The 24,709-nt window shown below is 35.8% G+C and overlaps 1 protein-coding gene across 2 annotated transcripts in view; it reads left to right on the top strand.

Moving 5' to 3' along the window:
• ATR (ATR serine/threonine kinase) overlaps positions 1 to 24,709 on the top strand; it is a 119,390-nt gene that overhangs the window by 38,804 nt on the left and 55,877 nt on the right. The window contains exons 21-25 of one of the 2 annotated variants that reach the window (XM_069104677.1): positions 4,511 to 4,636; positions 9,715 to 9,921; positions 10,710 to 10,823; positions 14,239 to 14,354; positions 19,832 to 19,952. In XM_069104677.1, the coding sequence (XP_068960778.1) occupies positions 4,511 to 4,636; positions 9,715 to 9,921; positions 10,710 to 10,823; positions 14,239 to 14,354; positions 19,832 to 19,952 (684 nt within the window). The remainder of the gene's footprint in view (positions 1 to 4,510; positions 4,637 to 9,714; positions 9,922 to 10,709; positions 10,824 to 14,238; positions 14,355 to 19,831; positions 19,953 to 24,709) is intronic. The other variant, XM_069104678.1, reaches the window with a different exon arrangement.

Below are 24,709 nucleotides of genomic sequence, written 5' to 3'. Positions count from 1 at the left end.
GTCTTCTAACTTAAAAACCAGTGTTCTTTCTGTTGTACCATTTGAAATACCTTTATACAATAATGAAAAAAAAATGTAAGAGTTTTAGTGGTCTCTAAGCTCCAATATGAATCCATAGTATAATATAATAGCCACAACATCTAATGCAATCTCTAGTTTCTCATTGAATTTTTAATTATTGTCCAGACCAATTCAGTTATTATTAAGACCATTATGAACTGGAGAAGGAAATGGCAAACCACTCAAGTATCTTTGCCAAGAACATCCCAAATGGGGTCACAAAGAGCCAAACAAAACTGAAAAGATTGAGCAGCAACAACAGCTGGTGTGAAGCTCAGGGTTTTGTTGGATTAAATATTTGGCCACTAGGGAATCTGTTTCCAATTCATACAGCTATCTAGGGAGGAAGTCTGTGTGCCATATTTTAGTAGAAACAGTTGTAAACTGGAGGATGACCAAGATGGCCAGTGACTTCAGATTCGTTTTTTATGAGGAGAGTTAAAAGGAACTGGAGATATTTCTCCTGGAGGACAGGGTTTTGGGGGCATGGAGCACATTATAGGTTAATCCAGATATTGAAAGGTTATATATAAGAGTGATTGAATTTGCTTTGTTTGGCCTCAGTATAGAACTAAAATTTCCAAAGATGCAATTTAGGCTTGCTTTAAGGAAAAATTCCTTAACATTAGAAGGCTTTAAAAATTAAATGGGCTACTTTAAACAAATAATCAGTTCCTTCTCTATGTAGGTTATCATTAAAGTCTGGATAACCACTTATTCTTGTTCAGGTATGGGTTGGACAAAATGCCTCTAAAGTCCCTTCTGGTTCTTAGATTCTGTGAGTCATCACAAAGATCCTACTTCCTGATAGAGGTTTCATTGCATATTTGGTATAGTGAGTTCATGGAAAATAGCTTCTAAGCACAAATGTCCTTTTAGCTCTGAGATTTCTGTAATGTGACAGGACTTGCTAAGTAATTGGATTTGAGGAATAAGGAAAAGGAAGCAAGTTGTGATGATGGTTGACTAGGTGAATGTTAGTGCCACTGACTAAAAATAGGTAAATCTGAAGAAGTAGAATTTTGAGGAATGAGTTGTTTTTGGATAATCTGAGTTTTGAGGTTAAGTTTCTGGGATATCAAGGTGGAGATGGAGCTCTGAAGTTTAGAAGAGAGTTTGAGGCTAGAGATATAAGGATCATTTGCCTAAAGCTGATAGTTGAAACTATGGGATCAGCAGTGGGCAAAGTCCCTAAGGAAAGTCCAATCCAATAGAATCTTGGGGAATGTCCATCTTAAAGGGGGTGGGAGGTTGTGGGGGGAGAAAAGATTGAAAATAGTAGCCAAAGAGGTAAGAAAAAATAGAACATGTTCTTTTAGAAGAAGAGAGGAGAGCATGTTAAAAAGGAGTCTTGTCAACATTATCACCTTCTTCATAGAGTGCAGGGAGGGTGAGAACTGAGAAAAGGCCATTGGATTAGAGCATAAATTAGTTATTACTCACTTTTGACAGAGTGGTTTCTATAAACTAGTGGAGCAAATGGTTACTAGATTGCAAGTGGGATGAGGAGTGGGTTGGTATTAAGGAAATTGAGGCAAGGTATTAAAGAAAATTTGTATTTATTCTTAAGCCACAGTTTGAGCAAATAGAAGTTTAAGTGACAGTGAATCAGATTTTCTCCATGGGTTCAAGGACACAATCATTGGGGAAAGCTGTGACTTCAGGCTGTGAATGACTTTATCATGGAGGACCATAGCCACGAAGAGCTAATACCACAGAACCTCAGCCCTCAGGTTTCCATGCCTAATTACTAACATTATGGCTAGTGCTGAAAATAATTTCTTCAGCAAGAGGAACCAGAAGAGCATCTCAAAGAAAACTCTGAAGCTGGTCATTGACAAGGACTTCATATATGTTTATGTGTGATTTTTGCAAAAATTTTATCCAGAACACAAGAAATAAAAAGAAGAAAAAGACAAGTGATAATGATTGAGATTCTCCTGAACTTGAAACAGATATATCCTTGAGTTTGATTTGTTCAAGTTATATGTGAATACCTTGAGGCATCACCAAAGGCTAAGGTGCAAATCAGCTCAGTATTCCACAAGGCACAGCTGGTAGTAAATGTTTGCTTTCACTTCTAGATATCCTAGTGAATGAGAAAGACTTACTTCATCTGTGTGATGGAAAGTAATAAGAATAGATTAGACCTAAAATCCAGAGGGTAACAAGCAGTTTGATTGAAGATGAGTCTCATTGTAAAGAAATAACATACAAAACTTAATAGATTGGTGATACAAAGTACATTTGCACCTGTAAAGCTTGTTAAAGTCTATTGCAAATTTAGGAAAAACTGAATTATAGAAGAATTCAATTTTCATTTCTGCTCAACAGAGATTTATTAAGCACTTATGGTGTCATAAGCTCTTTGTGGACCGAAGGAGTGTATTTTAATACATCAGCATATGTATAGAAATCCTTTTCCATTAAAACTGAATTGTAAGGGGTGGCCAGGTGGCTCATCGAGTAAGAGCACTGGCTCCAGTGTCGGGTTGACCTGGGGATCAAATCCGGGCGCAGATACTCAGCACCACACTGAGAAATAACTGGCCGTGTAATCTTGAGCAAGTTACTTAACCCCAAGTGCTTTAAAAAAAAAAACTTCTTTTGGAAATATGGGTTTATAAGCATTATATATTTATATGTAAATATTATATGTTTAATAATATATATTTATATAATATAAATATATTATGTATATAATATATAAATATTATAAATCAAACAGAAGTGGGTAACCACCTGAGAACCAGATGGCCATCATTATGGGACCCAGCAGTTGAAAACGGAATCACAGTAGACGATTAAAGTGTTTGGGCAGAAGTGTTTATTTATTTTATGTACCATCTACCTTGTCAGGGGTCTGTTAAGACCATCATTTGTCAGGCACACAGATGGGATCTATTGGTTCATTGTACATCTGAAATATAGAATGTGAACTGTTGCCACAAACTTATTATGTCATGTTGGTGTGAGGGATTTGTGTTATGCTTCAGGTAGAAATTGGACTGGATGACCCTTCAACCTTAAGATTCTGGAACCTTATGTTGGAAAGAGTTCAATATGTAGAGAGAAGGTAGTGGAGGAGGTTTGGATGATTCAGGCCAAATTAGGATATTAAGATAATTATATTCGTTGAACTCTGTTGCATTTCTATACTGACATGAAAACTCTTACTGATGTTAATTTTTATATGTATACATCTATTTTTGCTGAGACCATAAGCTAGAACCAGGATCACCTTCATTCAGCCTCAAACTCCTTAGACAAACAGGATGTACCTGATCCAGGTGGTTGGGTTTAACGATTTAGGGAATATTCTCTCATTTGCTTCTCACAACAACTCTGGGAGGTAGGTGCAATTATTAGCCTCATTTTACAGTTGAGGAAACTGAGAGTACAAGTTAAGTGACTTGCCCAAGGTTATTGCAAGTGTCTGAGGCAATATTCCAACTCATACCTTCTGATGTCGGGGCCAATACTCCATCCATGTGCTACCCAGCTTCCTAGTACCTAGGAAACATACTAGCCCATAGTTCAGAACTATGGTTCAGAATAGCGGTATGAGTGGTATTCTCCATTTAAGACAAACCAAGTTAAGAAACAGAAAATGTGTGTGCTGTTGTGATCACAGTATTGTTAGGCCTTCAAGGGTGTCTATGGTAACACTCAGCTACACCAGTGACCTGTGCCATCATTGGAAATGTTTTTCCCTTTGAAAAAAACAGACGAACAAAATGGAAAGCTTAATGATTTTACTTCATGTTTGATGGTCACATTCTTCTCATCTAATTGTATGTCAGAGCCAAGGTATTCCCTTTTCTTTCTTTTTTAACATTGTATATTTGGAATTATGCTTTTAAAAAACACTGTGATCAGAATGTTTAATTTTTAAGAAGCTTGGATTTAAACTTCATAATAACCTTTTATTTTATTTTTATATCTATCATAATTATATTTTATTTCATAAATTTAAAAACATTATCCTGAGAAAAAAGGCCTGTAGGTTTCACCAGACTGACTGCCCAGGGCCTTCTTGCCACACCAAAGGTGAAGAATCCCTGACCTAGAGGGAGGTATCCCTTTATTCTCCCAGTTTCTGGAACATAGTAAGCACTCAATGAATTCCTGCTGACTGACTTAACTCTCACTCTGGATGTAATTAATGATATTGCTTCAGCTGGGCAGTTGGATTAAGGAAGAACTTGAATGTCCTCTGTGAAAATGTTGGTATTTCAAATAATAAAATTTCTTTCTCAAAAACATTTTTTCCTCCAACTCTAAAATGCCTAAGTCAGTCTTTTTGAGATTGCCACATTCTGTTTTTGGTTTGTTTCTTTTTTTTATAAGAATGCTCTTATTTGGGCTTTAGTTTCAAGTTCAGGCATTAAGACCCTGAAAGTTGTCCTTGAAATGATGTTTAAGAAAAATATTTGTATTGTTTGTTTAGGAGACCTCTGAGAGCACTGACCTACAGACAACTTTACAGCAATCCATGAAAGCAATTCAGCACGAAAACGTGGATGTCCGTATCCATGCTCTTACCAGTTTAAAGGAAACTCTGTATAAAAATCAGGTATGCCAGTTAATTATAATGGAAGTGGACAGTTTTTTTGGAAGTTCTGTTTGCATCCTCCAGATAGACCAGATTTGCATTTCTGTTAACGACTGATGATTATTATGAAATTTATTGTGAAAGTATCTTCCTCTCTATTCTGTTTGTCCATCCTTTCCATTAATCTGTCTGATTTCCATTTGCTTCTATTTCCCACATTACTATATCAGACCAAACAGGGAGTTCAAAAGACTATCTTCTGTACTAAATAATATGTTTTGAAAGTGTGGGGTTTTTTGGGGTGTTTTTGGAGGGGCAATTGGGGTTAAGTGACTTGCCCAAGGTCATACAGCAAGTGTCTGAGGCCGGCTTTGAACTCAGGTCCTCCTGACTCCAGGGCCAGTGCTCTATTCACTGTGCCACCTAGCAGCCCTGAAAGTGTTTTTTGATGATTTGGCTGCTAGATTAGCACTTTTTTGGAAGTTATCAAGTCTTACTTGAATATAACTTAGTTTAGCAGTGTATTTTATATAGTAATTTGTATTATTCTTTTAAAAGGTTTTTTTTTTACTTTAACAAAGTTAGATGTATCATTTTTTATTTTTAATATCTGGCTTAGTTGTTTAGAACATAAAACTAGTGAAATTATCCATAAATTTAATTTTCTAATGAACTAGTCAGATTCATTCTCTTCCTAAATCACATAATGCAGACTTAGTTGACCAGCAGTATTGGAGACATATGCTTTTGATCTCATTGGAGACTAGTCAGTAGTGTATGAGGGAGGTAAATCAATATAAATCTATCAACAGTAGTTCAAAAAAAAATTAGTACGGTCAGTAAAATCATTTGTATTCAAGCAAACGATGCATTTACATTATGGGATTGAGCAACTTAATGGCTTTGCTTTTTTCATCTGAATTCTCTAGTTTGCCTTTCTGATTCCTCCCTTATGCCTTTTTTTTCTAGCTTCCTCCTCTTTGTTTCTCTCTGTTCCAGTTAATAGTCTTCAAATAATATGTCATTGGCTTTCTATTCTTTTACTTGGGAGAAATATCTACTTTTTCAAGGTATATTTATAAATGGGTGGTTCTTAAATACACCTTTTTATATACTTACTCTCCCTTCCTTGGTCCATTGTTGCATGTCACTGTTCATAGAACACTTCCAATGGGATGTTCTCCTACCTTGTGAAAGTTAGCGTGGATATGCAAATACTCCAAAGCACACATGTTCATGCATGCACATGTGAGCACACACACACACACACACACACACAGGTTAGATGTTACTTATTGGTGATTCAGGCCTCTTTTTCTTCTCTTCATCCTTTACTCATCTTGCATTTAAATAATTTAGGGCTTTATGAGGCAAACTTTCCAAATAGTATGAAAGATGTAGTAGTTCATTTAAAGATTTCCAGAAGCCAACACAACCCTTTCTGTTGTTCCCACTGTACTTTTTGAGGTAGTGAGATCTGTGTGCCTTGTACCTTCTTAATTTTTCAAGACCCTCTGATGATTAGATGAAGAGGCATAAAAAATAGTTTTACTTTAGCATAATTTAGCCAATTTGGAAGTCCATGACTACAGACCAAGTAAATTCATAGCAAAAACTTAAAAAAATATTTATTTACTTTTAGTTTACAACATTCAGTTCCACAGTCCCTTGAGTTCCAAATTTTCTTCCCTCCTTCTCCTCCCCCCTTCCTCTCCATGGCAGCATGCAATCCAATATAGGTTCTAAAAATACCTTCACATTAAACAGTAGTCAAGTTATAAAGAAGAATTATAACCAATGGAATGAACAGCAAGAAAGAAGGAACAAAACAAAAGAGAGAGCAAATAGTTTGCTTCATTCTGCATTCAGACTATAGATTTTTCTCTCAATGTGAATATAACCCTTTCCATTATGAGTCCTTTGGAGTTGTCTTATAACCTTGCATTGCTCAGATGAGTCCGGTCTGTCAAAGTTAGTCATCACAGATATGATGTGTCCTGTAATTCTGTACAAAGTTCCCTGGTTCTGCTCTCTTCACTCAGCATCAGTTTATATAAATCTCTCCACATTATTATGAAGTCTGTCTGCTCCTCATTTCTTATAACACGGTAGTATTCCATTGCATTCATATGCCACAACTTGTTCAGCCATTCCCCAATTGATGGGCATCCCCTTGACTTCCAATTCTTTGCCACTAAAGCAAAAACTTTTTGAGTCAGCTTGTATTTATAAAAGCTTCTACTATGTGCCAGGCACTGTGCTAAGGTATGAGGATGCTAAAAAAAAAAGGCAAAACAGTCCCTGCTCTTAAGGAGCTTTCAATTAGTTAAATATATATATATACATAATTCTGAATTCTCTATTCACTTTCCTAGAATGTGTGGGAGAATTGATGACTTACGTTGTGAACTGCATTCTCTTTTTTCTAACTAATATCCATTTCCTGAATCCCTCATACTTAATATTAGCATTTACATGGCAATAGACAAGAGAATACATTCCCATATATTCTCTCATATTTGTGGTCACTCATATTTTGCTTTTCAGGCATTAGTGCCTACTTAAGATTCAGTCTTAATAATCATGTTCTTTAAGGTTTTCAGTAAGAGAGAATGTCTGCTTTGATATGTTGATGAATAGTTGTTAACATTTGATTTTAGTAGGAAACATTGAGCTACTTGTTTTTGATTGTCTTCACATCTTATACTTTGGCTACTAATGCATAAAGAAAAATGACCCAGGATGAAGTGATCATGAAAGTTCAGTGGATATGGCTTACATTGAATACTTGCCAAGCTGAGTGATTTTATTTTCTTTTTTTTTTTTTAAAGCAATCGGGGTTAAGTAACTTGCTCAAGGTTACACGGCCAGTTATTTGTGGGTGTGGTGCTGAGTGTCTGAGCCCGGATTTGATCCAGGTCATCCCGACACTGGAGCCGGTGCTCTTACTCACTGAGCCACCTGGCTGCCCCTAAACAATTGGGGTTAAGTAACTTGCTCAAGGTTACACGGCCAGGTGTTTCTGGGTGGGTGCTAAGTGTCTGAGCCCGGGATTCGATCTCCAGGTCCTCTCAACACTGGAGCCGGTGCTCTTACTCGCTGTGCCACGTGGCCGCCCCGTGATTTTATTTTCAAGACTAACTGTAGTATTCCCTATTGTAAAGAGATAACAAAAAGGCTTTTAGTAAGCCCATCAGATTTACTCCAGGCTCCTGTCTTTCCCATGGAGTCTTAGGATTCAGAGTATCCTTTATACAACTGCCAGATCCCTGTTTAAAGAGCTCTAGTGGCTCTCTAAGCATACTCTCCTCTGTTTGGCATTTAAAGTCCTTTACAATCTAGCTCAGGCATCCAGTCTTATTCTGTACTACTCCCCTTTATGCATCCTCTTTATACCCTACAGCCAGACTGTCCTGCCTGCTTTTCTTATGTTACATTCCAGTTTTCTCTCTAGGCCTTTGCACTGACTCTGTCTGATCTAGACTTAGAATCTTTGAGCTCCTTCAGAATTTAACTCAAGAACTGCCTTGTGCATGAGGACTTTCCTAATTCTCTCAGGGTGTCCTCCCTGCCAGTACTTTGTATTTATTTATATGTATACACATGGTGCTTCCCTGAACAAGGGAAGTCCCCTGAGCTTAGGAATTGTTTTCTTTTTGTCATGGTATCTCTGGTGTCTGGCAGCACAATATCTGTCATATGGGTGCTTAATAAATGCTTGTTGATTGATGGACTGACCTTAGAGATCATACAGTTTTACCAACTCATTTTACAAACAAAGAAAATAAGTCTTCAAAAGATTAAGCATCCTGCTGAAGATCACATAGGCAGTCAGTAGCAGAGTGTGGATTGGAATGTTGGAACACTCATGCCAGTGTTATTCCCACTAGAGCATGGCCCTTCTGACCTGCTTGATTCTCTTCCTGTCTTTTATCCTGTTCATCTTGGTTTCTTTATTTACCTTAATTTTTTCAAAATACTACACCACTTTTGTGCTTTGTCTACTGAGTTCTTGTACAAAATCCTTAGAATGTTCTATAATCTCATTTATTGCTTTTCACTCTTCATCTGACAATGAATGAGAAACAGATTATCTGGATTCATGGGGGAAAAGAGGAGCTAACATAAAAGCAGACTGAAATATGCTAAAAGATCAATAATAAGTAGCTGGATAGAAAAGGAAAGATTCAATATCTGAGGTGAAATCCTCAATTTTTTACTTATTACTTAAATGCTCTCAATCAAGTAACTTAATGTTCATTGAACTGAATTGAAGTAACTTAAATCCTCTGACGCTCCTTTTCTAGATTTGTAAAATAAAAGCATTGAACTACATGATCTCTAATGTCCTTTCTAGGTCTAAATCCTATCTTATACAGTATAATCCTGTCCCAATCTGTCATTTTATTGTAGTCATGTCAGCTTAAAGCTTGTAGGGAGTAATTAAATATCTTTTACAATGTGTATTCTTTATGTATATCCTTCAAGATGCTCCTCTGGTACCACCTCCTAGAGGAGGGGCGGGAATAAGTATATAGTACCTACTGTGTGCCAGGCACTGTGCTAAGGGCTTTACAACTATTATTTAACTTAATCCTCACAATATGCTTACCAGGTAGGTGCTATATATGACTTACCGAGGATCACATAGCTATTAAGTGTCCGAGTCTGAATTTGAACTCAGTTCTTCCTGACTCTAGATGTAGTGCTCTATCCACTGCACCACCTGGCTGTCTTCTACATCAAGCTTTTCCTCATCCCTCAGCTGTTAGTACCCTCCCTCCTTATCCAACTTGTATTTAGCTATATTGTACTTACTTTTACTTACACTCTTCATCTTTATTCAGTATGTATTTATGTTAGTACTGGTTTTCTCTCGTTCAAATGTAAGGTGTGTGACAGTAGTTTTCCTCTCTGTATTTGTGTCCTCAGCTTGGTACCTCGAACACAATAGGTTCTAATATGTGCTTGCTTATTGATTGGTATATCTGTTTATATATTCAAAATCTTCTATAATGAGAAAGGTTTATAAGTCTTCTGACCTTAGGTTTTATATGATTAATTCTTGTGATTTAAAAAGAATTTTCTTTTCTACTTAGGTTAAATTAATAAAGTATGCTACAGATAGTGAAACAGTAGAGCCTATTATCTCAAAACTGGTGACAGTACTTTTGAAAGGTTGCCAAGATGCAAATTCCCAAGCTCGATTACTTTGTGGAGAGTGTTTAGGGGAATTAGGTGCAATAGATCCTGGTCGTCTGGACTTCTCAACAGGCGAAACTCAAGGAAAGGATGTTACATTTGTGGTAAGTAGCAGTAATTGGGAAATTTTTAGAGTAGTTCCCAATTCAGTTAGAACTTCTATATTAGTATTATACAGAAATGTCCAATTTACACCTAACCTTGACATTACTTAATTTATACCATATAGGAAACCATATACCCCACACTTTTCCTATAATATTATTTCAGTGATCCTCAGTCAATAACCATAAAGTTATGAATTTTCTTTGAATATTATTTGCTGAGTCATTCAGTCACATCTGACTCTTCATGACTCCATTTGAGGTTTTCTTAGCAAAGATACTGGAGTTGTTTGCTCATTTTACAGATGAGGCAAACAGGGTTAACTGACCAGGGTCCCCCAGTTGGTAAGTGTCTGAGGCCAAATTTGAACTTAGGCCTGGCACTCTACCCACTGGACCCTCTAGCTTCCCTTTGAATAGCATACTCTTAAGAATAAAACTTTTATATATTTATAATAGATACTTCTCTCTATATTCATTACTAAGTATATTAAGATTTATTTCCAATTAATTTATGTAAATCTAAGAGAATGAGGCCAAATGTTGGAATGTTTATATGGTAGGATTTGAGGTTATTCCAGTACACCGCAGAAATTTTTGAAAGAGCCTTGGACTTTGATTTATATTCTGCAAACCTAATAATTTATTCTTTCCAAATTAACTTAGGATCCAATTTTTTTTTTTAATTGAATCTAGTTTGAAGCCAAACTTACAGGGCAGTAGAGGTTTAAGGTTTAAAGAATTTTCCTATCAGTTGACTTTTAAACTTTTTTTTCCTTGTTAATGAGACTGGAGTGGAGGATTCAAATTTTGCATATGGATTACTGATGGAACTAACCAGAGCATTCCTTGCATATGCTGATAATGTCCGTGCTCAGGATTCAGCTGCCTATGCCATTCAAGTAAGAACATACTTGTTCATTGCTAGATTCACAATTTTGGATTTCCTTAAGAAAACTATAAAGTCTGTACACAAAGTTGGAAGAAGGTGTTATTTTTTTATTACTTATTTTTGTGACTCTTAAATAAACTAGTTTTATTATTTCTATATGATACTTCCTGTTGGGCACTAATTCTTGATTCCAGTTCTCAGATTTGCAGGATAGATGCTATGGTTCATTATCATTCCTTGGTTAAAACCTATTTTTTTGCCCTTTACTATTAAGCTTTTTTGGGTTAAACAGTTTATATAATTTATTCTTCACCTTTTGTATAAACTTACATTTTAAGGAATTTTAAAATGAATATTTTATTATCATATTTTGATTAAAATGTTTTAAGGTAGCAGTTTTCTTCATATATTACAGTGGCTTAGAGTAGGTTTTCAAAGGCCATGTCAGCAGAGCACAAGCTCTGGTAGACTTTACCAGATTGAAAAGGCATTGAATATGGGCCAGGTAACAATCTGTATGTTTGTGTCTGAGTCCCCACTAGCTAAGTTTAGATGGCTCAACACAGATAATTTTTTTTTATTCAGCTACCTTTAACTGTTAATGTGTGGACACTTGGTGATGTACATTGATAAAGGGAGTATTCACATATATGATCCTTGAATTATTGAAATATGTTTTTTGTATTTTCAGAAAACATGATATAATTCATATTTGACTTAAAATTTGGCCGTAAATCATATGTTGTCTTTCTCAATATCTTATTTCATTTGACATTTTATTCTTACCTTTCTAGGAGTCTCAAGGATGCAAATTGTTTCTGTGAAAATTCTTAAATTCTCTAGATAATGTCAATTCTTCTTTCTCATTTGAATTTTACAGCTGGAACCTTAATTATATGAGGACTGATTATAAATTATTTGCACTGGGAACAATTTAAGCAAACCTCATTTTTACCCTACTAACAGTACCTAAATGTTGACTTACTTTGATAACTATTTTTTATAGCACCTATTTAATTACTTGGTTTATGTACATCTTTGAACTTGAGGTTTCAGTGGTATAGGGAACTCTTCCTTCAAAAAAAATTAATATTTTGTTTTTTCCTAATTACATACAAAAACAATTTTTAACATTTGTTTTTAAAAGTTTTTGAGTTCCATATTCTCTTCTCCCCTCATTCAGAAGGCAAGCAATTTGATATAGGTTCTGCATATACAGTCATGCAAAACATGTTTCCATATTAGTCATGTTGTGAAAGAAAACAGAGACAAAAAACCTCAAGAAAAATAAAGTAAAGAAAAAGTATGCTTCAGTCTGCATTCAGACTTCTGTCAATTCTTTCTCTGGAGATGGATAGCATTTTTCATCATAAGTCATTTAGAATCATCTTCAGGCATTGTATTGCTGAGATTAGCAAAGTCATTCATAGTTGATCATCATACAATATTGCTTTTACTGTATACAATGTTCTCCTGGCTCTGCTCATTTCACTTTGCATCAGTTCATATAAATTTTTCTTGGTTTTTCTGAGAACATCCTGCTCATCATTTCTTTTAGCACAATAGTACTCCATCACAATCATATACAACAACTTCTTTAGCCATTCCCCAATGAATGGATAGCCCCTCAATTTCCAATTCTTTACCACCACTAAAAGAGCTGCTGTAAATAATTTTGTAGATATAGGTGTATCAGCAATGCCATATTCACAATGCCTATAGAGATTACAAATATGCTGATATAATTATCCATCACAAAATATGTCAGGTTTGCCATTTGGGGAAATAAACTAGAAAATTTATTAAGATACCAAAAGACTGAGTCCCAAAACCAGAAAGTGAAAGCCATCAGAGTAGTTATGATATTGGCACAGGTAGATAAAGTAGAAAGCACCCACATTTTCAAGCCTTTAAAACAGAACAGGCTACCTCAGGCAAAGGTCCTCCTCTCCCCACTCATAGCAACCACCCAGTGTCCTGGAAGAGTGCTCCCAGCAGCTCCGGCCCCTGGCAGTCCTCAGCAGGAGTCCTAACTCAAAAAAAAAAAAAAAAAAAGGCAACCGCCGCCAACTGCCAACCGCAGGACCGTTAGCCCGGCTTTTCACTTTCTCTTGCTCTGCTATGTCAGCACGTCCATGGGGCATGGGAGATCTTTAAATCCCATAACCCTTACAATAGGTCCTTTTCCTTTTTGTTTTTTTCTCTTTGGAACATAGATCTAGTACAAAAGCCCTCTCTTCCAAAGTAGAGCAGCCACTGATGATTGGTGTTCTACCTTTACTTTAAATTGTAGTGTACTAGAAAAGCACTTTGTAACATCAATATTTGCCTTTATTCCTATTCAAAAGATTTGAGCAAAGCTTTACTTGATTAGTAGTATTTTCACAGAATGAAGTATTTCACTAGAATGATTTGAGTAGGATTGAGCAAATTGAACAGTTTAGTGACTTCAAAATTAACCATTTCCAGTGTGTTTTTATTATTTTAAGTGAAATTCTTCATCTTTAAATGAATCTTTTTCAAATATAAATACAAAAACTACACTTTTTTATTATCTCATATATCTCTTATATCCTTGCTTTATCTAGATAGTTCACAGTTGGCTATGTAGATAACTATTTGTGGAACACAGCTATGCAACATTTTACTTTTACATGATTCATAATCATTTAAAAATACAATTTAGCAAAATTAATGTTTCACCAGAGCAATGTGTCTTCTTAAAACTTGGGAAAATATCAAAAAAATAATACAAGTAAAATGATTTTTTGAAGAGTAGCACTCGTGAATTAAAAATCTCTTTTGTAACTAATATTTATATAGTGCTTTATGGTTTTTTAAAGGGTCTTCCTAATTACAACCTCATAAAATTTTAGTTACAAGCCTTATTAAGAAACTGAGACTCAGAAAGACAGTGACTTGTCCAAAGTTATATGGCTTGTAAGTATATGATCTAGGTCACAAATGCAGATTCTAGGATTTCAAGTCTGGTGCTCTATTTCTGTTTTACACACTAAAAGTCATTTGCTTTTTCAAAATCAATGACTCTTTTTATGCTTGGACTTCCATTTCATTTTTCAGAACCTTTTAATTTAGTATTTCATATTTCATTATGTCTTCAATTTGGAGGACACATTGGAATTTGAGTTTCATTCTTTCACATTTCTGATAATCCTAGTTGTAAGGGATGTAATAAATAAAATAAATGTAGAATCTGATAACTATAGACTTTTCACCACTTTGCCATTACTATTATCCTTATCAAGAGGTGATGTTATGTCACACTTTGATGCTTCAGAGTTTTGCAGTATTACATCTCAAAATATAAAAAAATGAGGTTTGAAATCCGTTTTTGTTGTGCTTAGTCTGTTATGTGGAGCAGTAAAGACTAAAAGAGACTCAGCTATTTCTTTGTGTGTTGGTAGGAGTTGCTTTCCATTTATGAATGCAGAGAAATGGAGACTGATGGTCCAGGCCACCGACTCTGGAGGAGATTCCCTGAACATGTTCGGGAAATTTTGGAGCCACATCTAAATACAAGGTAGCTAGATAATGAATCATTAGACATTTATTAAGTGCCTGCTGTGTGCCAGACACTGTGCAAGACAATGAGAATACAAAGACAAGATGCAAATGGCCTTTTCCCTCAAATAATTTATATTTTTTCAGGGAATAAAATACGTATATAAATGTGTGTGTGTGTGTGTGTGTGTGTGTGTATTGTAAACATACATTTGTTCTTTTATGCACAAAATATGTAAAAAATAAGTGCAAGTTAATTATGAGAAGATATCACCGTCCCGTACTGGAATCAGGAAAGGTTTAATGTAGATAGTGGAGTCATAGAGAAAAAAAGGATTCTAGGAGACAGAGGAGGGGACAGAGGGAACACACTCCAGGCTTTCTGAATAACCAGTGCCAAGGCCTAAATATGAGCTATTGTGTTTGAGGAACAGCAGGAAAGCTAGTTTGGCTGGACCATAGAGTGAGTGAAGGAGGAATAATGTATAATAAGATTGGAAAGTTAATTTGGGAGCAAGTTGTGAAAAGCCTCAATTATCAAATAAATTTTAGTTTACGTTTGATACTAGAGTGAAGTCAGTTAGGGATCCATTGGAGTTTATTTGAGTAGGTAAGTGATATGGACAGAACTGTGCTTTGGGGAAATAACTTTGGGCACTGTGTGGTGGGTGAATTGGAGAGAGGAAAGATGTGTAGGGAGACCAATTAGTTGACTGAGGCAGTAACCCAGATGATGATGGCCTGAATTAGGGTGATGACTGTGTGAGAAGAAAGGGAATATATATGTATATATATTTTGAAATATCCACTAGGTAAATAATGATGTAAAACTAGAGCTCTTGAAAAGAGCTTAGGGCTCAATATATAGATCTTTGAGTTATCTACAGAGATGAAAATTAAACCAGTGGGAGCTGTGTATTATAGAGAAAAATTGAATAAATCTACAAGGACAGTCCTTTACATTTGTTAAAACACTGCCAATGCTGTGAAAGAATTTATCTTACATTTTGCATGTGTCAAAGCTTATGCTGGTTACAAATTATATAGGGGGATCAGAGACTAAATAAAACCTTTTTAATAATGTTTATCTTGTAATTCTCAGAATTTTTTTCCTCTATTTTTCCTACAAAGTTTTATGCACTTTTAATCTACTCTTCCCTGTAAAATATATTTGTATTTATTTTAGGATCGTAGGAGTTAAGGTTAGATACTTTAGAAATTTAGTCGAATCCTCTCATTTTATAGATGAGGAAACTAATCATCAGAAAACTGAGGCCCAGAGAGGTTAGATAATTGTCTGAGATTGCCCAGGTGGTAAGTGATAGTCTGAATCTGAATTCAGATCTTCAGAAATCAGATCCAGCTCTCTAAAGAATTTTATTATTACTGTGGAAGTGCACTTAGAAGACAAAAAGCTTAAAAATGACTATTTGCAGGAACTTTTATGTATTTGCCAAAGCACATAGTTTCTCAGTATTCCTGATCTCTTATCATTTTAGGAGGCTACCTAGTACGTTTTCTTTTCAGAAGGCTTTACAGTATCATTTTGGGATTTGTTCTTGTCGTGTTGATAATTATGTTTAATTAACATGGATCTTGAAACCTTGGACTGTTTCCTCTAAAGTGTGCTTCCACCCTTCTCAGGTGTCTTTAAAACACTCTTATTTGTACTCATTTTGTATTCTTCCTGTAGATGTATTGCTCCTTCTTGGAAGGGACTGTTTTGTTCTTTTCTTTGTCCCTGGCCCAATGCCTTGTATCAAGTAAGGTATTATTTAATAAATGTTGTATTGAATTGAATACATACATTGCACTGCCATGCTGTCCTCTACCTACAGCATAAAGAGAACATGGATGCTTAATGAATTGTAATAAAGTTTTTGTTAAATGAAGCCCTCAACTTATATTTTTTTCCATTTTCCTGCTTTAAATTTCTGTTGACTGAGGTCCCTAGCAGTATAATTTGTGAGAGAGGCTCCATCAGTTCCTCTGTCAAAGCAATGAGTATATGTCAGAAGTGTATTGGTGGGGCGGCTAGGTGGCGCAGTGAATAGAACACCAGCCCTGGAATCAGGAGGACCTGAATTCAAATCCAGCCTCAGACACTTAACACAAAAACTAGCCATGTGACCTTAGGCAAGTCACTTAACCCCAATCGCCCTCCAAAAAGCCAAAAAAAAAAAAAACTATCTTGGTCATTTCTTCATTCCAGATAGAGGCTGCCTTTCCTCTACAAGTGCCCACATGTTCTGACAGAAATTTGGGGCAGAATCAGAATAGGAGACTGGTTTGGTATCCAGAAAATACAGAAGTAGCATGGGTTACTTACTCATTACCATATTTAATCTTATCCAGGGAGTATATTTATGTATTTTCTCATTAGTAAGATTTCATTATTTTCTTCCACATGACTAAGCTCAGAATCCCCACCAGTTAGTCAGATAATATTTATTTAATAACCAGAGAAAGCTCCCAATAATAGTTATGAATTTCAATATGGTAAATATATATCTATATAGTAAATCCTTCAGTTTTTTGAGAATCTCTTTTAGATTACTAAATATACAATTTATCTAAAGTGAAATCAATAACAAAACAAAGATATACAATTTTTTAGTGATGAGTGATCACAAGTAGAGTCACCTCAAACCTAAATATAACAGCAAACCATTTCTCTTCACTTCTGAGAACACGTTTCCATGCTGTTTTGTTCATTTAGCAAACAAATGAAATCTCTTAGTAACAGTTCTCTTCGTTTTCTTGACAAAATAAAGGTTTCATCATTTAAGGCCTCGAGTTCTGTTTTTTTAGCTCCTCTCAAACTATTGCTCTTAATATTCTCTCTCCATATTCACTTGTTATAAAATTGTCTTTAAAATATTTCTTCATAAAATAACATTTAAGACAATTCTTACCATAAAAATAGTTTTTCCTGACCTGTGCTCTATCTTCTCCATTTCAGTTGTGTCTGACTCTCTGTGGCCCCATTTTGGGGAGATCCTGGAGTGTTTTGCCATTTCCTTCTCCAACTCATTTTATAGATGAGGAAACTGAGGCCAACAGGATTAAATTACTTGTCCAGCCTCACACAGCTAGTGTTTGAGGCTGGATTTGAACTCTTAAAGATGAGTCTTCTTGATTCTAAGCTCAGTGCTCTATTCATTGGGCCTCCTAGCTGCCTATCTTCTCCATAGTTTAATCATACAGATCTCAATCAAGATAAAAATATAAATTCATCCTTATTTCATAGGGCAAATCACTTCATGGAATGATAATTTCAATTCAAACTCCTAGCATCTCTTTTCTGAAAGAGAAAGTAATACTTCCTATACCATCTCTAGGAGAGGATTTTGAAATTGGTGTTATAGAGAGGAAAATTAAGATTAGTTCTGAGACATTTCTACCCCCCCCCCCCCCCCCCCCCCCCCTCCCCCCCCCCTCTCCCCCCCCCCCCCCCCCCGCCCTTGTCCTTTTTCAGGCCATTATCACTGCTCTAGTTTAATTTTACCTTCTTTCCTGTCTCAACCAGAGCCAGGTTTGATAGTTAACCAATACAACTCCACCCTATCCCTAATTCTCCAATCCCTACCCTTGTTGTATTGCAGCTTATCCCTTGCCAAATCTAAGCCCTGTCATCTTCATTCTCCATTTCTACTTATCTGCTGCTGATTTGAATTGAAGGAAGTTGTGCAGTTATGCATGCTGGGTACATTATACATTTATATTAACTATGCTCTTTTTCCTCCCTAATTGATTCCTTCTCTTAGTCCCCACAAAAGCTTTTCTAAACCTTGTGTTTTCTCCTTAAGGCTCTCATACCTTCCCTTCCCAAAAGGACCTTGCCTTTTATATTGCTGAGACACTTGTTATTTGATAATCTCCGAATACCTTAACACCATTGTCCATGCTCTTCCAGACTCTGACAATGATAGGACCTTTCTTGTTTAAGCCAACCCCTCTGTATGTCCCCTTGATATCATCTCCAGCGGAATGGAAGCACATACTCTTAATCTTTAATCTTTCCATATTAACTGGTTCCTTCTCTACTATCTTCAGACAAGCCTTCACTAGACCCTCCCGTCCCTTCAAACTGTAGTGCTTCGTTTGTTTTCACTTTCTCAGCCAAACTCCTAGAAAAAGCTGTCTATAATTATTGCTTCTACTCTCTTCTCTCCCTCCTCAGCACTTTGCATTGTGACTTCTCACAGCATCACCCAGCTGAAACTCCTTTTTGCAAAGATACCAGTGATCTCTCAATTTGTTTGACCTGATTATAGTTGTTTTGCAATCCTCATCTTTCTCAAACCTGTCTTCTGCACTTAATACAATTGGCCATGCTTTGCTCCAGGATACTATTTCTGCTCTCTGATTTTCATGATACTATTCTCTCCTTGTTCTTCTACCCTTCTAGATGTTCCTCTTCAGTTCCCTTTGCTGCTTTATTACTCATATCATGACCCATAACTAGGTTGTTCCTCGTAGCTCTGTTCTGTGCCCATTTCCCTCTTTACTTTCTTGATGACCTCATTAGCTCTCATGGATTTAAGTATCTTCTCATTGCATATAACTCTCAGATTTCTAAATCCATTCCTAGACTCTTTCCCAAACTTCTACCCCACAACACCAGTTGCCTATTGAATGTTTCTTTTAAAAATTTCTTGAACAACAATTTATTTTGTGTTGACTAGGTATGTATTGTCAATTCAGATTGACTAGTAGATATGAAAACTGTTACACAGCAGGGAAGATCATCAAAGCTATAAATGGAAGCAGCTGGTTGACTTCTCCCATGGGATAAAATTTCATAGCTATTTGGATTTTCAGCTTATACACTAGAAAGAACACCAAATTATGAATGCAACTAAATTCATATGCCATTCTGAATTACCTCATCTAGTTTTGTGAATACTGGCCCAAAGAAGTACAGTTTCCATTCAAATATTTCTCTAAAATGGACAATATCAGACAATTAAAGATCAATTAAAAAAAAGTTATGGTAGAAGCACTAAACATTGGGAAGCTAGACTTGATATGTACCTTATAATTTAAGTAGTGAAGAACAAATAACAATTGAATTCTATTGTTGCTTAGATTCTCAATAAAGGGGAATTAATTATATGTCTTAGGGCTAATTTTTTAATTCCTCTTTAATCATATGTACTATATTTTTCTCTCCCTTGAAAAGTTCATTCTTTTATAGTCCTAATTTTAACTTGTCAGAAGTGTACATTTAAGTCAAATCAAGTTCACATAGTATTATTAGATCTGATGCTAGTTAGATTATTAAATTTACTTTTTTTTTAAAGATTGTTTTAAAAGGTAGGTGTAGGAAGATTACCCAGTATTCAGAATCTAATTGTAATTTTTGTTGAAACTAGAAAAAACTGACTGGTACAATTTCCTTACAATACCATTTTTACCAATCTTATAGTATCTCATCTTAAATTCTAAACATGTTTAATTTGACTCCTACTAAATTACATTTCAAATTTATAGGTATAAGAGTTCTCAGAAGGCCACAGACTGGTCAGCAGTAAAGAAGCCAATTTACTTAAGTAAACTAGGCAACAACTTTGCAGAATGGTCAGCATCTTGGGCAGGTTATCTTATAACAAAGGTAATTTTTTTTTTACTTGTTATAAAGTGAAATCACAATTTGTAGGTAAAATTAGAGTCTTGGTGCCTAGTCCAGGGTTCACTGCTCACTAATATTTGTTGATGTCAATCTTGATAATAGTCGAGGCAAATCTTTTACAATTTTTTCCCAATGTTTACTATTTAGTAGCTGGATATAGATGTAATAAAAATCCCGAAATAAGACTTGTCAAATCATAAGACTCTTAACTGGTATTGGTGATTCAGGTGGGCATAAATGATCCTATAAAGAAGAAATTAGAAAGCACTGATAAGGATTATGAAGTCTTGGTCAAGAAACTGAAGAATTTAGGAGTGTAAGTGATATTTTCATCACGGTGACTGATAGTGTAAACTTTAGAAAAGGAGCATCTGGCTCAATTAGAGAGCATTTGTGAATGGGTTTTTATTTCTGAACTGCAGTTTAAACTATAGGAATGACGACCTCCTTGTCAAAAACGGCATATGCCTGACAAGGGTTCTTAAGGATATATGCCTACAGTCTTGCACATCTAATCAAAGGACCTTCAATTGAAAAGTAAGGAGTATGGGAATAAAAACTGACTTAATTCCAGCAAACTCAGTACCATAACAAGTAGCTACAATGAAGGAGGAAGTGTACAGAAATTCGGTAGAATAAGAAAATCCAAGGAAGAAACCAGCAATAAAATCCACAACCAGAAGTTTACATGTTTATACAAAAAAGCACTTAAGTATGGCTCTCAAAAATACATAGGCAAAGACTTATTTGACAGCTACTATGTGGCAGTTACTATGTGCTGGGAACATTAAAAAAAGGTAACAAAACCAACTAACTGCACAACCCCTGCTCTCACATTGCTCACAGTCTAATGGGGAAGACAACATGGAAACTACTATGTACATGTGAGAGATAGGATATAGTAAGCCTAATGTCAGAGTGAAGAATACATTACCATTAAGGGACATTGGGTAAGGCTTCTGGCAGAAGGGAGCACTAGAGTTGGGAGATGGGGGGCTGGATGTGGGAAGAGTAATCATACAGTCAGACCTATGATTTAGAAAGATCAGTTTGACAATTTGAGTTGGACTTGAACTGATGATACCAACCCATATTGCTTTTACAGTAGTCCAGGTATGACTCCTGTACCAGGGTTGTCCTTGGCAGTTTGGGGAGAGAAGGTGACATAGATAAGAAATGTTACAAAGGATGACTGATAGGACCTGACCACAAATTACACAGGGGAGGGGGCTGGCAAAGGTAGGGCAGAAGGAAGATTGGGGAGTCAAGGATGATGAATAGATTTCAAGCTTGAGTGAATGAGATGATGATGGTGCCCTCAGGAGTAATAGGGAAGTTAGGAAGAGGAGAAATTTTTAGGGGGAAAAAACTGAGTTGTTTTAGACATGTTAAATTTAAGATGATCTATGGAATACTCAGGTAGAGATGTCTATTAGGCATTTGGAAATTCAAGATTAGAGGTCTGGAGAGAAGTTAGGACTAGATAAGTAGATATCTATTATAAATAGAGATAATTGAATCCCCAAGACCCAATGAGGTCACCAGTCAAAATAGCATAAAGGGAAAAGAGAAAGAGTTTTTGTAGCATTTCCTAGTACACAGACTTTGTTAAAGATATGCTAATTATTTTCTGTAGTAGTTCTGTTGTGTTCTGTAGCATGGCATGGTCTGTAAAAACAGTTCTAGTAATGCTAAATTAAGGGAATTGCCAAGGCTGTTAAGAAATTGTAAGGGAACAAAAACGATTAGATTTTTTTTCTTTTAAGCATATCCAATCTGTTGCCAAGGCCTGTGTATTCCACCTTTACCACATCCTTCTCCCCTCTGACACTGCCACCACCCTGATGCAGGTCTTCATCACCTTAATCACATGCTCTGCCATTCAATGACACTGGAATCCTTGATGTTCCTCACACAGAAAATTCCATCTCTTGACTGGGCATTTTCTCTGGCAGTCTCTTATGTCTGAAATGCTCTCCTCCACATCTCTGCCTCCTGGCTTCTGCCATATCCCAGCTAAAATCCTTTCTCCTACAGGAAGTATTTCCTGAACGCTCTTAATTCTAGTGCCTTCGCCCTGTTGATTATTTCCTATTTATCCTGAATAAGTCTGTCTTGTTTTTACTTGGCTGTTTGCATGTTGTGAGCTCCCAGGGCAGGGACTATCTTTTGTGTTTCTTTATATCCCTAGTCCTTAGCAGGTGCTTAACAAATGTTTATTGACTGAGGGAAAAAGAAGGATCACAGATGGGATAACACTTCTCACAGGGATTGGGAAAAAGGTATAGCTGCTCAGTTTTTATTTTGGTTCTGTTTTCTTTGCCATGAAAAATCATTTTTGAAGTGGAAAGGTCAGGACAAAAATGGTTACTAGGAATTGAAAACCCAGGTTAAATAGAGTTTTTTAAGAGAAGCATCTTGGGGCAGCTAGGTGGTGCAGTGAATAGAGCATTGGCCCTGGAGTCAGAAGGACCTTAGTTAAAATTCAGCCTCAGACACTTATCACAAAAACCTTGGGCAAGTCACTTAACCCCAACTGCCCTCCCTCCAAAAAAAAAGCAAAAAGAAGTGTCTTGCTGGCCTTGCAGAGTTTATCACCTGGCCTGAATTTGATTGTTGAGCCATTTAAATACAGGCATAAAGGCTTGCTTGGCAGTCTTAGAGAAGACACAGAACTACACGGTTTAGTAAGCACATTGGACATTAAGAGTCTGTATGTAGGTTAGAATATTGGGTTAAACTAATAAGGGGAAATATAATTTGGTTAAGTATAAACACAGTGGTTCAAAAAATCAACCTCCCAGGCTTTCTATAAAGGACATGTGAATAGCAGTCTCTGAAAATCTGGAGTTTTACTGTACTACAAATTGAGTATTAGTCAGAAATATGATACGGTGGCTAAAAAAAGTTAATGCAATTTTAGACATTGTATCCAGGGTTAGGGGAACATGGTCTGGTTACACCTGAGTGTATTATTTTTAGTTTGGGGTATCACATTATAGAAAGAACATTGATTATTTTTGTTTTTACCTTTGACATGGAGATTTTTTCTCTAGCCATTTGTGAATTTAGTGAATAGATTTCTGTCCAAAATGAAGGTATAGACCTAATGTCTTTTATGCATGGGATTAAATTTTCTTCAGTCTGACCAAGAAATCAACAGAAGACAAGAAAAATGTCTCATTAGTGACTGATTCAATCTAATAACACAATACAAATTAAGAATTTCTGACCTGATGAAAATGAATAAAATTGTATTAGAGAATTTATGTATCAAGGTTGGTCAGAGTTACAATTGCCTTTCAATTTCTCGGAGCTCTGTTATTCACTTATTTAGTTTATTCATGAAAATGTAGCCATTTAAAAGGGGCAAGAACCTGAGTTTCAGGAGACTAGAAGCTCAGTTTAAGACATGCCTTAATGTAGGATTGTGTTTTCTAAAGCAAAACCTCCTGTGTCGGCATTGTCTATAATTGCAGTGGAGATTTTAGCACAAAAATGTAATAATTGACTACAGGAATAGAATATAAAAACATTTTGAGATAAAGTAAGGCGATCTGATTTGGCAGAGGCAGTGCACCTAACTGAACATAAGGCAAACAGGTATTCTTAGCCAAATGATCAAAAACGGAAATGGATTGTATCTGGGCATCCCTTCATTCACTGGGTAGAGATCAGTTTTCAAAGTGTCAGTTCAGGGCATTGTCTTATAATTCTGCGAATTAGAGGTGCAAAATCACAAGGCTACACCCTGAATTTGTACTTTTTAATATTGATCTAATCTACTAGTATTTGGATCAGCAAACTGATTGTAGGGAGTCTTGAGGGCAAGGTGTGATCTTTACTGGTAACAGATGGACTTGAATATATTTTAAATTGTGTTAGCACTACTAATCCTTAAACTGTATAAATAACCTTATATTACTAGATAACCTCATAATTCTGAGGGTTTATTTTTGTTTGGTAGATTTTGTGTTTAAATTTGTTTATAAAGTTCTGTTACATTTAAGTGATATTCAGCATTGTCCTAGGAAGCTATATATAAAAATACAAAAATCTCATACAAAATCATTTTAGTTTCATTGTCAAGTCCCCTTGGGAAAATTCATTTTCATTATGTAAGTACTTCTCATGGTCTTCCAGTCTGAAACTTCATCTGTCCCTCTCTAACGCAATATATGCTGTTATTAGCACTTGGCTTTGCAATCAGGATTGCTAGTAGTTTTGATTGTTATATTTAAAAGGGATACAAATGAGGTAGGCTATTATAATGAAAGACAACCTAGAGAAACTGAAGTGATTATTGGTTCCCCAGAGTCAAGTCAGCAACAACACAACTGACTATGTCATAGTTGGAGTGAGAGAGTCTAAGTAGTGTGTGATATAGTTTAACTTACACAATAGCTATAACTACTTCAGATTTCACTTTGGCAGTATGTTATAGAAACACTTCCCTTTAAAGGTAAAGCGAAGAACCAAAGTATATCTCATGGCTTGTGCTTCATTTTGTTAAAGCATATTCTGCAGATAAACTTTTCAGTCACTTCTCAGTACCTGATTCATGAAAGAAATTCCTTTCTAATTGATCAATACAAATATAAGCTGGGAATAAGAAAGAAATTGAAGGGGATCAAATCCAGGCTCTGATAGTTAGCACCACACCCAGAAATAATTGGCCTTGTAACCTTGAGCAAGTTACTGAACTCTGATTGCGAAAGAAAGAAAGAAAGAAAGAGAAG

This window comes from Petaurus breviceps, unplaced genomic scaffold (genome assembly GCF_028583685.1).
Source record: "Petaurus breviceps papuanus isolate PSGF00001 unplaced genomic scaffold, PetGlider_PUasm1.0 688, whole genome shotgun sequence".
Lineage (NCBI taxonomy): Eukaryota > Metazoa > Chordata > Mammalia > Diprotodontia > Petauridae > Petaurus > Petaurus breviceps.
This window is presented reverse-complemented; position numbering and strand designations above follow the sequence as displayed.